Raw genomic sequence first — 19728 nt, 5'->3', positions numbered from 1 at the left:
TTAGGGTTTAAGAGAAAATAGGATAAATGGGAGAATGGGGGAATGGGGTAAAAGGGATATGAGGTTATAGGTAAGAGACTTTGGGGGTTAGGGATTTGATTTTCAGGGATTCAGATATAGTCGTAGTAAATTCGTCGTAATGAAAAACACGGGCCTGGTATATTCCTTGTAATACACGTGTCCTTGTAAATTCGCTGTAATCATTTCCTTGTAAATTCGTTGCAAAGATTTCCTTGTAAATTCGTTGTAATGCTCCCTTGCAAATTCGTTGTAACTCTAAAAACGCGGGCCTGGTAGATTTGTCGTAAACATGTGTCCTTGTAAATTCGTTGTAATTCTTTCTTTGTAAATTCGTTGTAATGCTTTCCTTGTGAATTCGTTGTAACTTTACAAGGATTTTTTTCACGAAACATGTTACCATTATTTTTGGTGAAAACGTGTTTAAGCTGTTTTACCAAACTGATTTTGTTGTAAGCATTCTCAAGCCAAGCAAGTTAACTTCATTTCATACCCTCGGTTTAGAGATTACAGAATAATTTGATTATTTGCTATCAAGTGGTTGTTTGATTATAGTACTTATAACTTGCGTTTTAAGGATTCAATTGGAGTTTAGGGTTTAAGAAAAAATATGATAAAGGGGATGATGTGGTAAAAGGGTATGGTGTAAATAGATAAGTGATTTTGGGGTTTAGGGATTTGATTTTTGGGGTTTCAGATATAGTCCTAGTAAATTCGTCGTAATAGAAAACACACGGGCCTGGTAAATTCCTCGTAATACATGTGTCCTTGTAAATTCGTTGTAATGCTTTCCTTGTAATTTCATTGTAAAGCTTTCCTTGTAAAGTCGTCGTAAAATTTTCCTTGTAAATTCGTCGTAAATATTCCTTGTAAATTCGTTGTAATTCTAAAAACGCGGACCTGGTAGATTCCTTGTAACACTAAAAACGCGGGTCTGGTAGATTCCTCGTAAAATTACGACGACTTTACGAGGAATGTTGTTTTCTTATATAAACTCGAAACATGAATGAGGAATTCCTCCTTCATTCATCTCAAACCACTCCTCTCCTTCTCTCAAAGGTATGTTGTTTTTAATATTAATTTAGGTTTAGGTGGTTAGTTTAGGTAATTAGTTTAGGTGATTAGTTTAGTTAATTAGATTAGGTGGTTAGTTTAGGTGGTAATTTTAGGTAACAAAACTATATTCAAATATTAGGTTGAGGCATTTAAACGACTGATTAGATATTCTTAAAAAAAATTAAATATATTTTATTTTCTTATAATTTTATGTAATTAATTATATTAATATGTTTCTTTTTTCAAGGTGGCTCCTAAAAAGATGGAACTGACGGTATGAATAAGCTTCATCAATGAAGCCACAAGGACGACTTCATCCTACTCTTCGAGACGGAACCCATAGATGAAGTACGAGACTCTCCAGGAAGAAACACCTCCAACAACTACTTCGACGGCATTATCCCTTAGCTTTTTATTTTTCAATTTTTTTTTGTTTTCTATTATTAATTTGAATATTATTTTATGACATTTATATATTTTTTAAAAAAATATTTTAATTTTCAATATTTTATTTTATAAATTATATATTTTGATTTTGAATATTTCATAATAATATAATAATATGACAATGAGATGTAAATTTCTCGTAAAGATTACGAGGATTTTGCAAGTACTTCCTTGTAAAATCCTCGTAATCTTTACGGGAAATTTATTAGGAAATACTTGTAAATTCCTCGTAAATATTACAAGGACTTTACATTAAAAGACTTGTAAATTCGTCGTAAATTGTACAAGTACTTAAAGACGACTTTACAAGGAAACTATACGAGTCTTTTACGATGAAGCGTAACTACGAAACTACGACGAAATACTCTCTTTCGCTTTTACAACGAATTTATTTCGTCGTAAATGTTACATGGAAGTTACGATTTTGCATTACGACGGACGTTTTACAACGAAAAGCTATTCCTTGTTAATTCGTTGTAACCCTTCTATTACAACGAATTAACAAGGAATATGACCCTTGTAATAAATATGTTTTCTTGTAGTGTAAAGCAAAAGAGAGCAAAAACGTATCGAGACAAATATCTGTTTAGAATATTTTATTATTATAAGAATGAATAATTTTAAAAAAAATTAGATATGTATTTATAACAGCCTTAAAACTCGATTTCTTTTTCTCTACAAAAATACATATTTATCTAAAAAAAGTAAATTTTTCTAAACCGGAAAAGCATATCGTACCTTGTAGTACCAACGAATGTTGAACTGGTGCATAGATATTTAAAATACCTCAGTATAACCGCACACAAATACAGGTAAGCCTGACAGGGGAACAAATCCACCTTTTGGTCAGGCCAACCAACCTTCTTATCAGGAGTTTTTAAACGTCATAAACAACTTATAAATATTTTTATCTAATATATATATGTATAATATAAAAATGACAAGTTTCGTAAAGATAATTTCATAATTATAATTGTAGAGTAATATGATTCAATATCATATAAATATTCGACTATAGTCAATGATACTAAAATCATTTCTTAGTAAAAAAAATCACATTTAAAAATAATTCTTATTTAACAATATATTTATGTTAATATATTTATTAATTAAATTTACATAAAAATTTTAACTTTACAAATATTATTATTATCCAAAAATTATAAATTATATTTAAATATAACTATTAATAAAAATAATATGAAAAAGTAATGAAATATACATTCTCGTATTATATGTCCTAATCATCAGTCACGTGGATTACCTGTCCTCTTAGCCAACCCTTCTTATCGGATCTTTTTTTTTTGCATTATACAGGAGTATCCTGACCCCACAAAAATGGTCCGGACTAGTCACGTGTTACCATGTGTCGGTCCACTGTCTCTTGCGATGCCGAAATATTTACAACTTGACCATTTTAAGTTCAAGTTAAACCATTTCCTTTTCAATGTATCTACTCTGTGATTCACTTTCTTCACCTACACTATCCCCATCGCCTTTTGAGTAGGGTTGGGCATCATTACTCGATACTCGCTTTATACTCGTGACTTGACTCATATTCGCCTTGAAAAACTGAGTACTTGCCGTTAACAAGGCAAGTAAACAAAATTTACTACTTGCAAGGACTAAGGAAATATCAAGTATTGTTTCATTTTTTGGTATTTACCTTGTCACTCGTTACTTGTTCTATAAAATACTTGTTACTTGTTAAATAATACTTGTTACTTGCAATATAAGATTCATCATATTATCACGTACTTTTGGTTTGCATTTAAGAACTTTCTTTTGCCGGAACAAAACGTTTTTTTTTGTTTTACAGGAGCAAAACATGACCAAGAAGTAGACAAAAATCTTTTTTGGAGCATTGAAATAAAATGGAGGAACAATGAGTATCATTTGGTCTTTCAGTATTTTAAACGCTTATTTTCATTTTTGTCTACTTCTTTAAAAATTCATGTGACTTTTGGATGTTCAAAATTTAGAATATGTATCTTTTTGTATGTAATCAAGAGACAATTACTTGGTTTAGTAAGTAACAAGGCAAGACAAATTACTTGCAAGTATCAATTTTTTTCCAAGTACTTAAAACAAGTACTTGTTTCAAGCAAGTCAAATATCGAGCCGTAAAAAAAATTACTCGGACAAGCCAAGTCAAGTAACCAAGAATCGGCAAGTACTTTTCTCGTGCCCACCCCTACTTTTGATTCCTCGCCTTGAGCTTTGCGTGTACTTTCATTGCTCAAGTTGTTTATGCTTGGTGTTTTCACTACATAGAGTGACTAATACACTGAATATCGTTGCTTTAGCAGTTCATTCACCTTCACAATCACCCAACATAAAAAATCAAACAATTTAGCAAAAACATTTGTAGAAACTAGAAGGCTGTAAAGATCGAACATTGCGTATTAACCACATCTAACAAACACTAGTAAAAATGTTCGGCATAATCACGAAACTGCCACAGCGAAAATGTGGCTATAGAGTGAAAATCGCAGCTATATCAAGAGCAGTCACAATCCTAGGTCAACAAAAAACTGTAGCTATAGCTTCGTGTCTTGGAAAAACTGTGGTTAAACTGTTATGTTCGGGTTAATTATGGGCTTCCAACTTAAAACCAATTGGTCATTAGTGGATTGATCCTAACCCTTTATGTATTATTTAATGTCCCCTAGAATTCTCTATGTGAGATATTTATTCCTAATACCCCTCCTCGAGATGATGGCTCTTAATCGGTTAGAAATCTCGGAACTTTAAGATAGTTATACTTGGTCGAGCGAGTCAATTACGACCTTTATACCCGGTCAGGTAGGATTATATTAATTAGGGATTTGGCGTATTTAGGATCTGAGCTCTATCGGATTAATTACGAGCTTCCAACTTAAAATCAATTGTTATATAGCAATAATTTTGTCACGGTACTTTTGTGGCTCAAACAACCACTGTTTTGCCACTGTTTTTGTGCGGCTATATATAGCCACGTCTGTTGCCACAGTTTCGTAGTGGCAAAGGGTAACCATGTTCTAGCCATCATATTTTCGTGGCCATTTAGCCATGTTACTTAACTTGTCATCGTGGTGACATAGCCACGGTTTTAACAGTTGTAATTGGTGGCAAGATTAGCCATGGTATTCTTTACCAACGATTTTACCACACAGAAAGCGTTTTTTTTTTAATAATCTGCTTGTTAATTTATTTGTTTTAATTACTCAAATTAAGCAAAATATTCAACGGCCGAATACTTTCAATTTGAGATACACCAAACATATTTCTCTTGATGGTTCCTCTCACGATCAACGTCTCTTTTCTTCTTTTACTCTGATGTGATGCGAGTTGGAATTGAAGATGTGATGTGAATTGTTGTAAAATCGAGGTAAAACGCACCTTTCTCGTGTGCAGATGATAGTTTGTTTGGGCATTTGGGGTTTTAATTAGCTGACGAGATGGGAAACATTACAATCACCGTTGTGAAATTGTGATCGGAGAGTTTTGTTTTACTTGTGGTTCGTTCGTGTAAACAATCGTGTATATGGAAGAGATATTGTTTAGGATTTGTGTGGCGAAGAGATTCACAATTGAATCATGGAATCATAAATTAGCTCCCCCAATGTACTATGGATTTGTTTCTTCTTGCTTAATTTCAATGATTCTTGGTTTGATTTTGATGTTTATCTTCTCACTAGAATGTGGTTATGTGGTAGGCTTGAACTTTGACCCGAAGAGACTGTGTAATTGTGGAATGTCACATCTCTATGATGCCTACATTTGCTCTGTTAGTACATGGTGTGACTAGCGTGAAGGTTTTCATATGGTAGTAATGCTAGAGATGGCGGAAATCCTCTCTTGACATTAGAATATGTTAGGATCTGGATTTAGCATAATTTCGTTAAGCTTACTCTTATTTGTCATGTGCAGTATTATTGTAGCCGATGAAGCTCATAAGTGCTCTATTTCATCGATGGTTAGTGAATCTCACGCTTTTTAGGTTTGCTGTGATTTTTGATTGTGAAAAGGTTGCTTTCACTCGATTTCTATGCAACCGTGTCGTACTAAACATGGTGTTGTCTCTTGTTGCTTTAGGTTGATTGCTTCTGAAGCTTGCAGTCCCATTAGAAAAGCTATTTCAGTTGTGATGTTGGAACTTCGACTACAGAAAAAAAAATATATATATTGGTTTCATCTTAGAAAGAGCTAAGCCTTCTCTTTATGTTATTTTTTACTTATCATTCATAAGTATCACAGATTCACAAATAATTTTAGGAAAAAAATTGCAAAACATTTCACGAACATAGAATATAAAAATAAAACGGTAAACTCCTCCCCGGCGAGGAAATGTTAAATCATTGGTGGCCACATGTTAGGGATATCTGAGTACAGTCGGATTCGAACTCAGCTCGCTTAGCGACGCTAGAACACCATGCTAACATAGAATATAAGAAACATATAGAACACCAAAATCATTATCTCAAGCTAAAGTTACTAAATGCTGCAACAACATTTCACACAAACGTAGCAAGCAACGAAACATAATAATACTGAACACACAAATGTCACAAAAAAAAATCAAAATAATAATCTCAGAGGCCGTTGTGTCCTTCTTCCCCTCCAGAGGCCGTTGTGGCCTTCTTCCCCTCCTCCGCCATGGAGTCCGGTCAGTTGCCGGAACCTGAACTTCCAGAACCACCCGACTTTCCATCTTCCCCCGTTAGAGCCTCTCTCTCCAAAAGATCTTCTGCAACCATCGAAGTTTTCATCTCAAACAGTCCCTTTTACTTTGCCGGATTCTCCATCTCAAACAGACCGTTCACCTCTGAAGAAGTTTCCATCGTCTCCTTTCATCTCCCCGCTCTGGCCCCTTCAACAGAATCGTTTTTTAATCTAGGTCTAGATCTGGACTTTTTCAAGTTCCAGTATACTTTGATTCAATGATTCTTAGGCCTTCCATCTCTTCTATGACCTCGACCTCCTGGATTCTGGAGTTGGGCTCCTCTCATTCAATCTCGGAGGCTGGTTTGTTGGTGTTTGTTATTGGGTCCTTCGGTGACTTTTTTACTGCAGTATGCAGTCATATTACCGGGTTTTCTCCGGTTCGTTATACCGACGTCATGTCGTCTCCATGTCAGTGCGTGGACTGGGCTTCCAGCAGGTCTTATTTCGTCCTAGCTCTCCCCTCTCCTTTTATTGTGTTCTAGGTTCACCTTAGCTCGTTATTTTCCGCTTATTCCTCTTCTGATGAATGGGATATAAAGTTATTTTTATGGGTGACATTGGAATTGAGGAACATGGGTTTATTTGGTGATGTACTGATGGACATAGCTTATGTTGTTTCCACCTTTGGTGGTCTTTGTGTCGTTTCGGTGTGATTTATTACTCTTGTGTGCAGTTATCTTACTGTTGTGTGTAGTCTTACTGTTGTATGCAGTCATGTTATTGTCTTCATTTGAGTTCTTGGTGCAGTGTATTTGTTCTCTTTTTGGTGGCAGTTGAAAGAGAAGTTCATTGGTATACTTAGCCGGATGAATATGATTATGGTGGGTATAGATTACCTGTTTGTCTCCTTGTTGGAGCAGTCTCTCTTCCCAATATTTCCTCATGTATGGAGTGAATTGGATGAACAAGCATTGTTGGTATTGCAAGGATCTTTCTCCCAGCGAATGCTCTCTGCGTATGGTGCAGTATGTGTGGTCTTATGGGTTACACTAGATGCGATCTTTCAGAATGTCTATGAAACTGTTGTGATACAATTTCGTATGACTTCTTTTTGTGATTTGTATCGTCATTCTATCTTTTACTTTATCAGTGTTTGGTTTGTTTGGCTCAGTGCAGTCTTGTTGTATTCTCTTTTAATGGAGTTTAAACTCTTCTAAATTAAATGCAAGTATGGTTTGATCACAAAAAAAAAATCTCAAAGCAAACGATACGCAAATTTATCATATTAATTTTGCTTCTTCAAATATTCTTTTACGTGATTCGTAAATTCAAATTTGTAGTGTAATAAATTAGTGGTAAAATAAATAAATTTTCACTAGTATTTACTTGTTCTTGTTATGGCTGTAATACGATGTGTTTGCTATGACTAAATTAATTTGAGAAACTACAAAAATGATTTTCGACTTTCTAAAAGAATTCTTTTATAATGGATTATCTATAAAATATTCGATTACAAAAGGCAAAAACATCAACGTTGAGGTTTATGGTTTGAACCAGGAAAGCCGAAGCCATGGAAACAGAGAATTTAGTTAAACTTGAAGAACTCAAAGACTTTGTAATCTATTTGCTTCCAAATCCTTTTGTAAGCAAATAGATCACAAAAGGTTCACTTTTCTTTGTCAATGATTTGTACCCAAGATACGAGATATGATAAAATGCATAACTATTTTTGTTCATAGAGGAAACTAATGGTTTCCAAATTGTTTTCAATGTCACATAAGAAAGACAAGAAAATTGGGATAAACATTACTCAGGAATGGTACCAAGCTTAGGACGCCAAGCTCGCTGGAGAAGCCGCTTGCTGATTCCCAACCAAACCGGTTGTGAACTAGCAGCTGCGTTTAACTTAGTTGCATTGGCTGCAAGAACTTCTTCTTTTGTTTTCCCCTTCGGACTCTTCTTAACTTCTTCTTCCTCTACAGGAGACGAAGAAACGAATAAGTCTCTCAGTTTGCGTCCAGCTACGTCTTTATCAGCTGCTAATGAACGAGCCTGATGAATCAGCGGCTGCTCTCGACGGCTCGGCGGTATAAAACTCAAAAGCATCTTTAAGGTTGTCTTCTTACGACGAAACTGTACCAAAGGACTTGTCCTAGGGCTTGGGCTTGGACTTCGTGTCGGGCTCTGTGGAACTTCACAATGCGTCGCTAGGAACTTGAATCTCTCCATCGTTGCCATGGAACTAGCAAATTTGAAAAAAACTTGAGTTAATAATAATGTTGCCTCGTTATTATAGCTGTTTCCAAGTGAGAATCAAACCGTCCTTATTATTCCTTTGAAGCAGAGTCTCTCTTCTCAAAAGTGCGTGCATTGAATGGATATTTTGTGGGACCTTAAGGACGTAGTCTCCAATGAAATTTCAAACGTGTCATTATTGATGGTCTTGTCTTTGCAGAAAATTTGAAAAAGAAAAAGTGTTTTATTTATTCTGTTCTTTTATCTTTCTCATGTTGTTTGCACTTTTACTTTCTTCATGTGCATAGAAGGAATCGTTTGATCTCGTTTTTACCCCTTCTGATAGTAAAAGGAAAAGAAATCATGTGAGAGCTGATGTGAGCCACGTGTTTGTAGTCTTAGATTCATCTTCCTAGCTTTTAAAATGCTTGTCTTCGTACTGAGTTTTTAGAGTGTGACGATAGTCCGTGATGGTAACTAGTAGTTAATTCGTGTGCCATTGATTTGTAGAATAGTTCTCCATAAAAATCAAATAACTAACAAACAAACACACTTTAGAGCACTTCCATCCATAGTATTTAAGAGGAGATTTCAAAAAAATTAAAAAAACAAGATTTAAGACTTCTATATTGGGTAGGTAGCTCAAAAGCCTGAGAACCCTATGCAACAGTTTCCAAATAGATTTACTTTGATTATTTTGTGGGGGGGTGGGGGGGGGGGGGGGGGGGGGTGGTCTGAATAATTTTCGAGTCTTATTATGCGATTAGTGTCATATGCTGATTAAGTCTTTGATCGGTGAAGGAGGGTATGTGGTATATATTGTTGGGCTTCTTTAAAAAAATGACTTAAACGGAGAAAATGCAGATAGATAGTACCAAACTGGACTCCCAGTTCCACACAATAACTTCTCCCTGCTACATAGTCGTACTGATCTTTCCAATAAACTTTTTATATTTCCTTCACGCAGGCCCATTACTTTGAGCCAGAATCCATGGATAATTTTATTTCTGTTGTACATATTAACCAAGATACTAGATTTTGGGTATATTTTCTGTTTTACATTTTTTTTTTTAATTTAATTTTTATATTTACTTTGATTATTTGGGGTTGGGGGGGGGGGGGGGGGGGGGGGTGGTCTGAATAATTTTCGAGTCTTATTATGCGATTAGTGTCATATGCTGATTAAGTCTTTGATCGGTGAAGGAGGGTATGTGGTATATATTGTTGGGCTTCTTTAAAAAAAATGACTTAAACGGAGAAAATGCAGATAGTACCAAACTGGACTCCCAGTTCCACACAATAACTTCTCCCTGCTACATAGTCGTACTGATCTTTCCAATAAACTTTTTATATTTCCTTCACGCAGGCCCATTACTTTGAGCCAGAATCCATGGATAATTTTATTTCTGTTGTACATATTAACCAAGATACTAGATTTTGAATATATTTTCTGTTTTACATTTTTTTTTAATTTAATTTTTATATTTGTGTGTTTTAGCTATATTTGTGTTTTTTGTATAATATTTTTCTTAAATGATTAATAAAAAATTTTAGTAATTGTATTAAAATAGTTGGACCACACCTATATCAATAGGTCATGTTCCTGTTTTATTAGAATAGATGTTCATATTTTAATAGAATAGATACATGGTGATATACAAAACATTTCCACCATAACTGTCATGTCGCAACTATACGCTTAAGCATACCGTAATTATTTGTTTGTCATGTGTTAAAGTTTGACTTTTAGTTATTTTTTTCTTTTGAGAAAGTGGTTTGACTTTATTAAAGATGTGGAAATGTACAGAGAACGTATGTGTATACATATAAGAATGCCACGAAACTGGGATTAAAAATAAGGTTCAAAGAAGTTTGTACTTTGATCGTAGACCTTATTGTATATGTACAAAGATCGAATAATCTGATAGAAGGTGATAATTATATTTCCATTTTATGTAAAGCTGTCATTTACATGCATTTAGACAATATGGAGATAAAGTGAAGCTTCCTTTCCAATCAGAGGAAACGCAGATCGGATCAAGCGATATGAAACAAACTACATCGTGTCATCAAACCTTTTAATCAATAAACCTTATGTATGGTGTTATAGATCTCACTGGCAGAAAAAAACTGTGGAGATCAGGAGTTCGTAAAACACATAACTATTGTAAACACCAGGCCACCTTATTTCAAGCCAAAACGTTCTCTTGTTTTTTTTTTATTAAGCTTTATGATTTACTTTCGTCAATCATAGATTACAAATAAACTTTATGTCTTGTGCTTGGCAAACACTGAATACCAAATTTAATACTCTTTTTGTTTCATATTAAGTATCACTTTAGATTTGTGCACACAGATTAATAAAAATTTTAATTTTGCATATTTTCGATATAAAAATATCATTACACGTACACATAACCATATTTCAATTAATAGAAAAATAAACAGGAAAATAAAGTTAATAAATTATGCATCAAAATGCTAAAATGACACTTATTTTGCAACCAAATTTTTTCTCTACAACGACATTTAATAAGAAACGGAGGAAGTATAAGTAAACTGGTGTGCGTATATAATATAAGCCAGTGGAATTAATATATACAATATATGGGAGTATGGACCATTTACTAAAATTTTAACTAGGGCAATACACAATCTAACAACTAATGTGCATGAGGGGAAGAATATATGAGTTACCTAGGTACATGTGTTAATTTTTTGGATTGGAATGAAATAAATAATTACATGATCTATTATATTCAAACTTCAACTACCATATACATCAGTTTGTGCTTGGCAAACACTGTATACCAAATTTAGATATAAGTAAAATGGCGTACGTATATCTTGTCAGAGGGTTTAGATTCATGCACGGCAAAGTAGGTGTGGAACATAAAGTCATGTGAGAGATGTATGAGAATCTATCAGCCATTATGTATCTTATGAAGAAGATTTAATTGAAGTTAAAATACTATTATAACTAGAGTTTATCCCGCACATAGTGCGGGTATATTTTCATTTTATAAATATTTAATTTTAATATTATTATATAAATTTAAATATACAATTTATATTTTAGTGTTTAGTATTTTATAACTTTTTAATTTTATTGTTTAAGTTTCTTATTACTTTATTAATATAGGGGTTTGTTTTATACATTTTACCTTTTTTATTACGTTTTCGAGTTTTCATAATTTGAAATCATCAAATAAAAAATATTCTTCAACATATGATTTTTGAAAATATATAGTTGTAGAAATAAATTTTTAACATATGTTAATAACTTCATTTGTATAAAACAAATCTGACATGATTAACAAATTTGAACCCGTTTTAGTGGTAGATGGTAATTTATTTAAATGAAAGCATTATATTATTTAATTACGAAATTAATTAAACAAATATTAAATAAAAATTATTTAAAAATTTAGTAGAATTTTGTTAGATTTTTCTCAACAGATTTTGTTATAACTGAAAATAAAATTCAAATCTATAGTTAAAATTAATTTATTATTAATATACCTATTAATTATTATGTCATATTATGTGATTAATGAAATGGTCCTAGTAGACTTCTAAATAGTAGATAAAAATGGTACTTCTCTTTTAATAGAGAAGATAACTATCACCAAAATGGGGTTTAAAATCCAAACAAATCATTACAGAGATCATTGGAAACTGGTCGAATAAGATCTATCTAAGATTGTCTTTTAAGATTTGGAGGATTTCGTTTTGATTAGTATTAGTTGTCATAACTGACTTCAAGTAAGTTGGTGGGCTGTCTGAATCGGATATTTTCTTGCGTCTCAGGTTTGCAATTTTTTTTTAAATCTTGGAAGTATTCTAGGCCCACGAGAGGCTCGGACTAATCTCCAAAGGGGTGTTACAGTCCACGGATGGACTCACACTTCGGATATTCAAATTAGGTCTAAAGCATAGCTTCATATCCGCATGGCCACAAGGTGAACTGTAGTGAGTTGCTTTCGAACCTATGTAGCTTAGCTTACCGGAATTCGCCTACCACTAAACCAAAACCAGATTTGTAAAATTTGATTGCAAAAATATATTATTTGCTAAGATTTCATATCGAAAATTTGAAACACTCAATATTAAAGTTTAAAGCATTTTAATCAAATTATTTATAATCAAATGATTTTGAATTGAAAACCATAATAAATCAAAATTTAATAAGGTAACAAATTCTCATTTTTCGCACCAATAAAATAGTTTAGAAAAGGTAGATCCAATTCAATTTAAACCGATAAAATATCATTTCAAGTGGTGAAATATCATCTTTAGGGGTGTGTTATGGTCCTTCATAAAATTCTGAAAAAGTGTTAATTTGTATTAGATTTGAATCATCAGTCCATTCATTAAAATCTAGTTTTGAATTAAAACTCATAATAAACTAAAATTTAACACTAGTGACTCTGTATTTATTTTAGTATCTTAAATATTAATCCTTATGTTTCATAATATAAGTAGTGTTAACAAATGGATTTTGTATTTATACAATTTGAACCAGAGTAAGGAGTAAAAAGTTGGCTTATAAGCCACTCAAATGAGATGTTTTCCATCCTTGCTAGCAAAATTGTCATGATCTTGCCATCACAAATAATATAACAAAATGAAGTGTAAACATAAAACAAAGAAATATTGAAAACCTCGAAGTTGATACACTAGGACCCAAGAATCATAAACATTTATTTAAAAAAATATTAAAGATCCAAATGCATTACATGAACTGCTATTAACAGTGGCCTACACAATCGTAGACCATATAATAGTGTTTAAAAAAATATTAAAAATCTGAATGACAACATGTGGAACAACTGCAATACGTCCTAATATTAACAAAAACCATATAGATATATATAAATATTTTTGTTGCTGTTAATTGTGGTGCGGTGTGGTACGGTTTGTAAACATCCGGACCCCAAGTTTAAGCGGACTGTGATTCAATGTCAATCATCCAAAAGCTTAGACGAATGCTTATATTATTACTTAGGCAGTTTAATGGTTTATAAATTATAACAATATACTAAATATATACCCTATCATGTATTAAATATCATGATCTTTAAATTATAAAATTATTTTATTTTATTTTCATTCTTTTAAAATTTAAAATACTAATTATCATAGTTTAAAATTAATAAAATTTATATCATTTTATAATTATATAACTTTAAGTGGTTTATAAAAGTAATTATTACTGTTTAGGATGTCCAATGCATAAATGTCGTCTTTTTTTTTTAATGCATAAATGTCGTATGTCTAAAACTTTTAACACACTGTTATAGACAACGCCTAAATCACTGATAATTTCATGTAACTTCTGTTTTCAATCAATCAATTGTAATCTTTTATCTCTCGTAACTCTGATCGCGAGGTCTATCCTTGTTGGAAGGTAAATTCATAGAGCATTTGCTCATTAAAGGTTGTCAAATCCACTTGCAAGGCCCTGCATGGATACAAGCTGAGGCATAGACCTCGAGATCATCTATAATAGAATAATACATTGAAGAAACATTCACATTTATTTAAAAGTTATTCTGCTATAAAGGAAGGAAATAAAAGTGAGTTATAAATACTTTTAGAAATATGTAGTTTTCGCTTGGCTGTACCCTGCTAATCACTGAATCGAACTCCCTAAACCTGTCATGGCTATCAAGTCCGAAAATTTACATCAAAGAACTTTATGGCATTCTCTAGGACATTTGTTTTATCTTTTCCCTCTCTCTCGTTTCATGTTGTCCCCAGACTTATTTCACTTAACTAAATAAGAAAATCAGATAGCATTTGGGTTCTTCCAATACTATTGAGTATTGTGACTCATCAGCTTAGAGTTTCAAATTTTGTAAGACAGAAGTTTCAGTCCTATCTTTCAACATAATATTGTAAATGCTTCAGGATACAAAGGGCCTTTTCGTTTCCTTTGCGATATTACTCGTTGTCAAGAAAAGAAAATAATGACGCATAGAGAGCTTGATACTGAGGTTTGAAAAGGAGAGAAAGATTAAAAAGTACTCTTTCTTTTCTCAAAAATAAAAAAATTTTAGATTTTTATCATGTTCCACAAAGATAGATTTTTTTTTTTTTTTTTTGTCAACGATAGATTTTTTATATTGTTAAAATATTTTTTATACTTTTAAGAAACATTAATTGAGAATATTTGAATTGATTAAATTTCATTGGTAGAAATTTATTGGAAAATGTATGATAAAGTAAAAAATAAATTAAATTATAAATATTTATGAAATTCTTGATAACCGTGCATATTCTAGAAAATTTTAATTTCGGGAAACGGAGGAAGTAAGAGTTTTGCAATAAGAAAAAGAAAAAGGAAAACATCAAAAAGGTTAGTTTTGTTCTGATGCTAAATGCAAAGCTTAACATTCAGTTCCTCTGTCCATGCCGTTGCTTCCACATACGACATACACACACACATTTGTGCAGACTAGACAAACAAATTCCTAATTTTCTAAAGATCAAAACCTTTTTCTCTCTTTTCTACATTCCAAAGACCAAAATTTTTTGGAAAGTAACACATAGGAAAATGAAAGGATTTTTGTTTATATATTTTTTTGAAACATGGGATTTTTGTACATTAATTTGAAAAATAATAAGAGAATAAATCTCTCATCGAACTCGTAAATGACAAAATTGCTCCTAAAAAATGAGCAGGAAAATAACCTAATCTTCCACCAACAGCCGATTCACAATCTTTACACTTGGCTTCAAAACTTGCTCCTCCCAGATCTCTCTCCACTCTCTTCTTCTACCCATCATAACCGCACTAAACGACGCCGTTGCATCAACCCTCTTAATATCCCAACCTGCATCTCTCAGCTTCTCAATCTTCACTATCTGTCTCTTCGCTAACCTCAACGTGTTCTCTTTGATCTCCTCCACCGCCTTATCGTACGCCGCTCTCCTCCCTGAATCCCACTTTTTCTCCTTCTCCGGTGGGTACATTTTGAAGTAACCGTCAAACTCCGGTACACCAATAGCTTTCCGGATCCCAAACCGGGTCATACTCGCTTTAACCGGGTCGTAAAAGCCGGACAGCTCTTCGAACATACCCGAGCCCATCATCTCGTCGACCCGTTTCAAGAGATACTCGAAGAGCACAGTCTCCGACACATCTACCCAGACGAAACAGCAGTTGTAACGTAACTCCCGACAGATTGATCCTGACCCGAAAGAGTCGATCTTTGGATCGAATCGCTCGGCGAGAAGTGCGTGGACGAATGTGTTAGATCCGCCGGCGATGATGGGGAGCTTTTTACGGGAGGTTATACCGGAAACGGCGTTTGAAGCGGCGATACGGAAACCTCCGGCGGTGAGTTCGCCGTCTTCGGAGCGGAGATAGCCGAGGAGGTGGTGGGGGACGCCGCGACGGTCGGGGATCGTAATCTGATTCGTGGTGATCTCTAGTCCTTTGTAGAGTTGGATTTTGTCGGAGTTTATGATCTCTGAAGGGAGACGAGTGGCGATATCGACGGAGAGGCGTGATTTTCCGGCGCCGGTTGCTCCTAAGATGACGACGATTTTGTCTTTAAGGTTTTGGGGACGTGATTGGTCGTTCGTGGGTACGGAGAAGGGGAAATGAGAATGTGAGGAGAAAGACGGTGACGTTGATGTCGTCGTGAAGTGGTCGGAGATTTTTGGGAGGAGGTTGAGTTCAGTCATTAAGCACGGAAAGAGACAAAAACAGAAACCTGTGTGTTTTTCTCGTGTACGGGTTTTGTTTCTGTTTCTTTTTTTTCTTGCAAACGATGCACCACACTACAACCTCTTTCTCTCTCTTTACTTTTCTCGATTTCTCGGAGAGATTCACTTCAATGGAGGTGGTCGAAATCTAATGCGTCACTACTTTTGTTCTTCTTTTCTGCTTTTTGGGTCTGAAGAGGGCTTTCGAATAAATCAACGAAACTCTGTTAGCAAATTTTCTTAGAAAATAAAGACAATTGCATATGACTATTATATTTTTAAGTTTTTGTATATAAGTTTGTAATCTGTAGAACAATATGTGAACAGAAGTGTAGAACCCAGAAAAAACAGAAAGGCAAAATTAACTTTCAGGTACCCAGCCTTTTAGTACAAGATTATGTTTTCTACTTTTGTAATAACAAATGTGTTTGAAAGTAATTTTTGTCTTTATTGTTTTGGGCTACTTCAGTGTATTTTCATCATTTGGAATAGACAAGAACAAACTTAACCTATTTTTTTTGGTAAAAAACTAAAAATTGATAGATCATCAAAATAGCAAAAGTTAATAACTTGGGTTTTAGATGCAGATGAATCGTTGTGTCACGTGTAGGCTACTGTGAAATGTAGAGTCTGATTGGTAATTTTAGAGTAAATCAGAGTAAAAATTAAAGGTGGAAAATAGAGTAAAACTAAAATGGTGGAAACCAATAAAGTAAAAAGAAAAAAAACTGTATTACTCTAATAAAACCGGGAGTAAAATTGAGTGTGTATTTCTCTTTATTTGAAAAGTGAGTAGAGTAAAAAGGAAATAAATGATTTCTACCTGATTGGTGACTTATTAGTGAAACACAGAGTAAATACTAACTTCTTGGAGTAAAAATTTGCGCTAGAGTGACTATACAATCACAACCGTACAGTGAGAATGGGAAGAAACAATGTTAAGGTCTGTGCAGAAGAGAGACGCGTGTGAGGAATTATTGGGCTATTGCGAGCGTGAACTGCAAATGCTTCTTAACAATCTAAGGCCAATTCTAATAAAATACCGAAACATCAAATTTGATATAATTTCATCTTTAATGGATACTAATAATGACACATTTCACTAAATTTGATGCTTTGTAACTAGCGCTACACTATTCATAATAGGAAATCAAATTTGATATTATGGTTTGAGCTACGTTTAACATATTTTTTTTGATAAAATTAAAAATTTATTGATCTATCAAAAAAAGTTATATACGTATCTCAATCTCTAGATTTTAAATATTCTATGCTATGTAAAGGAAGGGAAAAATATATAATTTTGTGTCTATGTGGTTAACTCAAACCAACGCTGAAGTAGACCTCCATATTTATGATCATACTTGTACCGCAACGAGACAATCCTGTTTATTACAGCCTTATCAACAATTCTTCTCATTTGATCAGTGGACATCCAAGTCTGGTGATGTCGTCTTGTGTTCCGCTCTCTCCATACATGATAGATAACGCTCTGCAATAACATCTTAGCAAGTATAGTATCCATTCTCTTTTCTCCCAACCTCTGCATACGATTGATAGTCCATTGCCAATCTGGGTTGATTCCTTTGCCCAGTAAACGACCTGCAAGATTTTCCCAGACTGTGTAGTAAAATAGGCATGCGAAGAAGAGATGGTCTCTTATCTCATCCCTTTCCCCACAAAGTACACATCCCTGCACCAAACCCCATTGCCTCATTCTATCCCATGTTGACAATCTATTTTTGATGACTAACCAAGTGATAAAAGAGGACCGAGGGACTCCTTGTGGGAACCACACCATTCTACTTCAGGCCACCTTGGGCTTCTTGAAACACAATTGATCCCATGTTTTGGATGCAGGGAAATACGCCTGATAATTATCATCCCCATGCTTCCAAATAATTATATCAGTACCACTATCAGGATGAGGAGGGGTAATCACCCTGATACTTTGGTGAAGAGCACCAAAATACCTACTCCTTTACCCTTTGATTCTCCAACCCTACAAATTCCCCGCATCACTAACTCTAGCATGTCTCAAAACCCCAAGGTAAGTAGTACATGTAACTCCAGTTATATCAATCAGACGACCCCTGCCCCGTCCAGTTGTCAAACCAGAAATGGCTGCTCTTACCATCTCTTATGTCGACTCTAAGAAACTAATATGCTGCATTCTGAAGCTTGAGTAGCTTTCTCCATATCTAGGATCCCTTTGTGTCATCTGTAACATCCCAAAACGAATTGTACCGGAGTAGATAGTGCTTCACCCAACTAACCCAAAGAGAAGATGATTAAGTAAAGATTCGCCAAATGAGTTTCATGGCAAAAGCCTTAGCAGTATCTCGCAACTTCCTAATCCCAAGTCCTCCCTCCTCCTTAGGTAAACATAGATCGTCCCAACCAACCTTTGCCTTGTGAGTTTGTGTAGGTGACTCATACCAAAGAAAAGCACTACACATACTCTCAATAGTGTCAAGACACTTAGCAGGTAAGATGAACGCATAGCTCCAAATGTTAACTGTACTGGCTATGACAAATTTAATGAGTTGTAACCTCCTTGCAAAGGAGAGATTCTTGTTAGACCAGCAGAGTATTCTCCCTCTTATCTTATCTATTAGCGGCTCATAGTCATGGCTGATAAGGGACTTAGTCGTCAATGGCATGCCCAAGTAACAAATAGGCAAAATACCCACTCCGATATTCAAAGCCAGAGCTGTACCTAATAGAGGATCCATGTTCTTACCAGAAGCGTAGAGGGAGGACTTGGCAACATTTATTCGAAGCCCCGACATACTTGTGAACCGGTTCATGACCCCAATAACTCCAAGTAGTGATTCTGATGTGCCATTGGTAAAGACCAAGATGTCATCAGCGAAGTTAAGATGAGTGAGTTTTACCCCTTGACATTGAGGATGGTATTCAAAAGCTCCTGCCTCTGCTGCCTCATTCAGGAGTTTCGACAGAACATTACTAAGTATGACATATAGATAAGGTGATATGGAGTAGCCCTGTCGAATACCTCTTGCACTCGTGAAGAACCTCTCCAAGCTACCATTGATAGATACTGAGAACCCCTCCAAGCTACCTTTAACATATTATTATCTTTGTTTTTAAATAAGTGTCATTTTTACATTTTTCATATTGAGTAACAAAAAGGAATAAAATGTAATTAAGTTTTTATTAATTACACATGTTTGACCAATAGTATTTGAAGTAAATAAAATTATTTATAAGATGAATGCACTTTGGAATTAATTTAAGCTGAAAGTAAATAAGATTTGCATTAGAATTCTAAAGTGATATTTTTTTGTATAACAAAAAAAAATGTTAGAATGACACTTGATATGAAACATTATTTGGTTTTTGGTTTTGAATGATTATATGATGTTTTAGGCTCATATATTTCCACGTATCAAAATCCATATCATTTTAAATCACTCTCTTTTGGCGATGATACCTTTTCCAACGAAACTTGAATCTGTGATTCCTTACACATCTATTAAGTAACTTTAGAGTTTTAACCACTATATTAACTCTTCGAGTAGTTCTCTCTTTTCTCTAAACCTAAGAGTAGTTTTAACTTATAAGCAATGATCCAAATAGTTCTCT

General features: G+C 34.1%; 2 protein-coding genes and 1 long non-coding RNA gene across 3 annotated transcripts; 1 reads left to right on the top strand and 2 right to left on the bottom strand.

Annotated features, from left to right (window-relative positions):
• The first annotated feature begins 212 nt into the window (after positions 1 to 212).
• On the top strand, positions 213 to 1609 carry LOC111207814. The gene is made up of 2 exons (XR_002660065.2): positions 213 to 1077; positions 1322 to 1609. It is a non-coding gene; the product is annotated as an uncharacterized LOC111207814 (long non-coding RNA).
• A 6267-nt stretch (positions 1610 to 7876) lies between these two features.
• On the bottom strand, positions 7877 to 8497 carry BNAC06G25880D. Its single transcript, XM_013849134.3, has one exon. The coding sequence runs from the start codon at positions 8404 to 8406 to the stop codon at positions 7975 to 7977; it is 432 nt and encodes a 143-aa protein (XP_013704588.1). The 5' UTR covers positions 8407 to 8497; the 3' UTR covers positions 7877 to 7974.
• A 6498-nt stretch (positions 8498 to 14995) lies between these two features.
• Positions 14996 to 18268, bottom strand: LOC106409499 (adenylate isopentenyltransferase 1, chloroplastic-like). Its single transcript, XM_013850130.3, has one exon. It carries the CDS (start codon positions 16096 to 16098, stop codon positions 15100 to 15102), a length of 999 nt encoding a protein of 332 aa, XP_013705584.1. The 5' UTR covers positions 16099 to 18268; the 3' UTR covers positions 14996 to 15099.
• Between the last annotated feature and the right edge of the window lie 1460 nt (positions 18269 to 19728).

This window comes from Brassica napus, chromosome C6 (assembly GCF_020379485.1).
Source record: "Brassica napus cultivar Da-Ae chromosome C6, Da-Ae, whole genome shotgun sequence".
NCBI classification, from domain to species: domain Eukaryota; kingdom Viridiplantae; phylum Streptophyta; class Magnoliopsida; order Brassicales; family Brassicaceae; genus Brassica; species Brassica napus.
This window is presented reverse-complemented; position numbering and strand designations above follow the sequence as displayed.

Excerpts from the sequence above, each read along its gene's own strand:
- BNAC06G25880D (XM_013849134.3), bottom strand. The coding sequence starts at position 8,406 with ATGGCAACGATGGAGAGATTCAAGTTCCTAGCGACGCATTGTGAAGTT.
- LOC106409499 (XM_013850130.3), bottom strand. The coding sequence starts at position 16,098 with ATGACTGAACTCAACCTCCTCCCAAAAATCTCCGACCACTTCACGACG.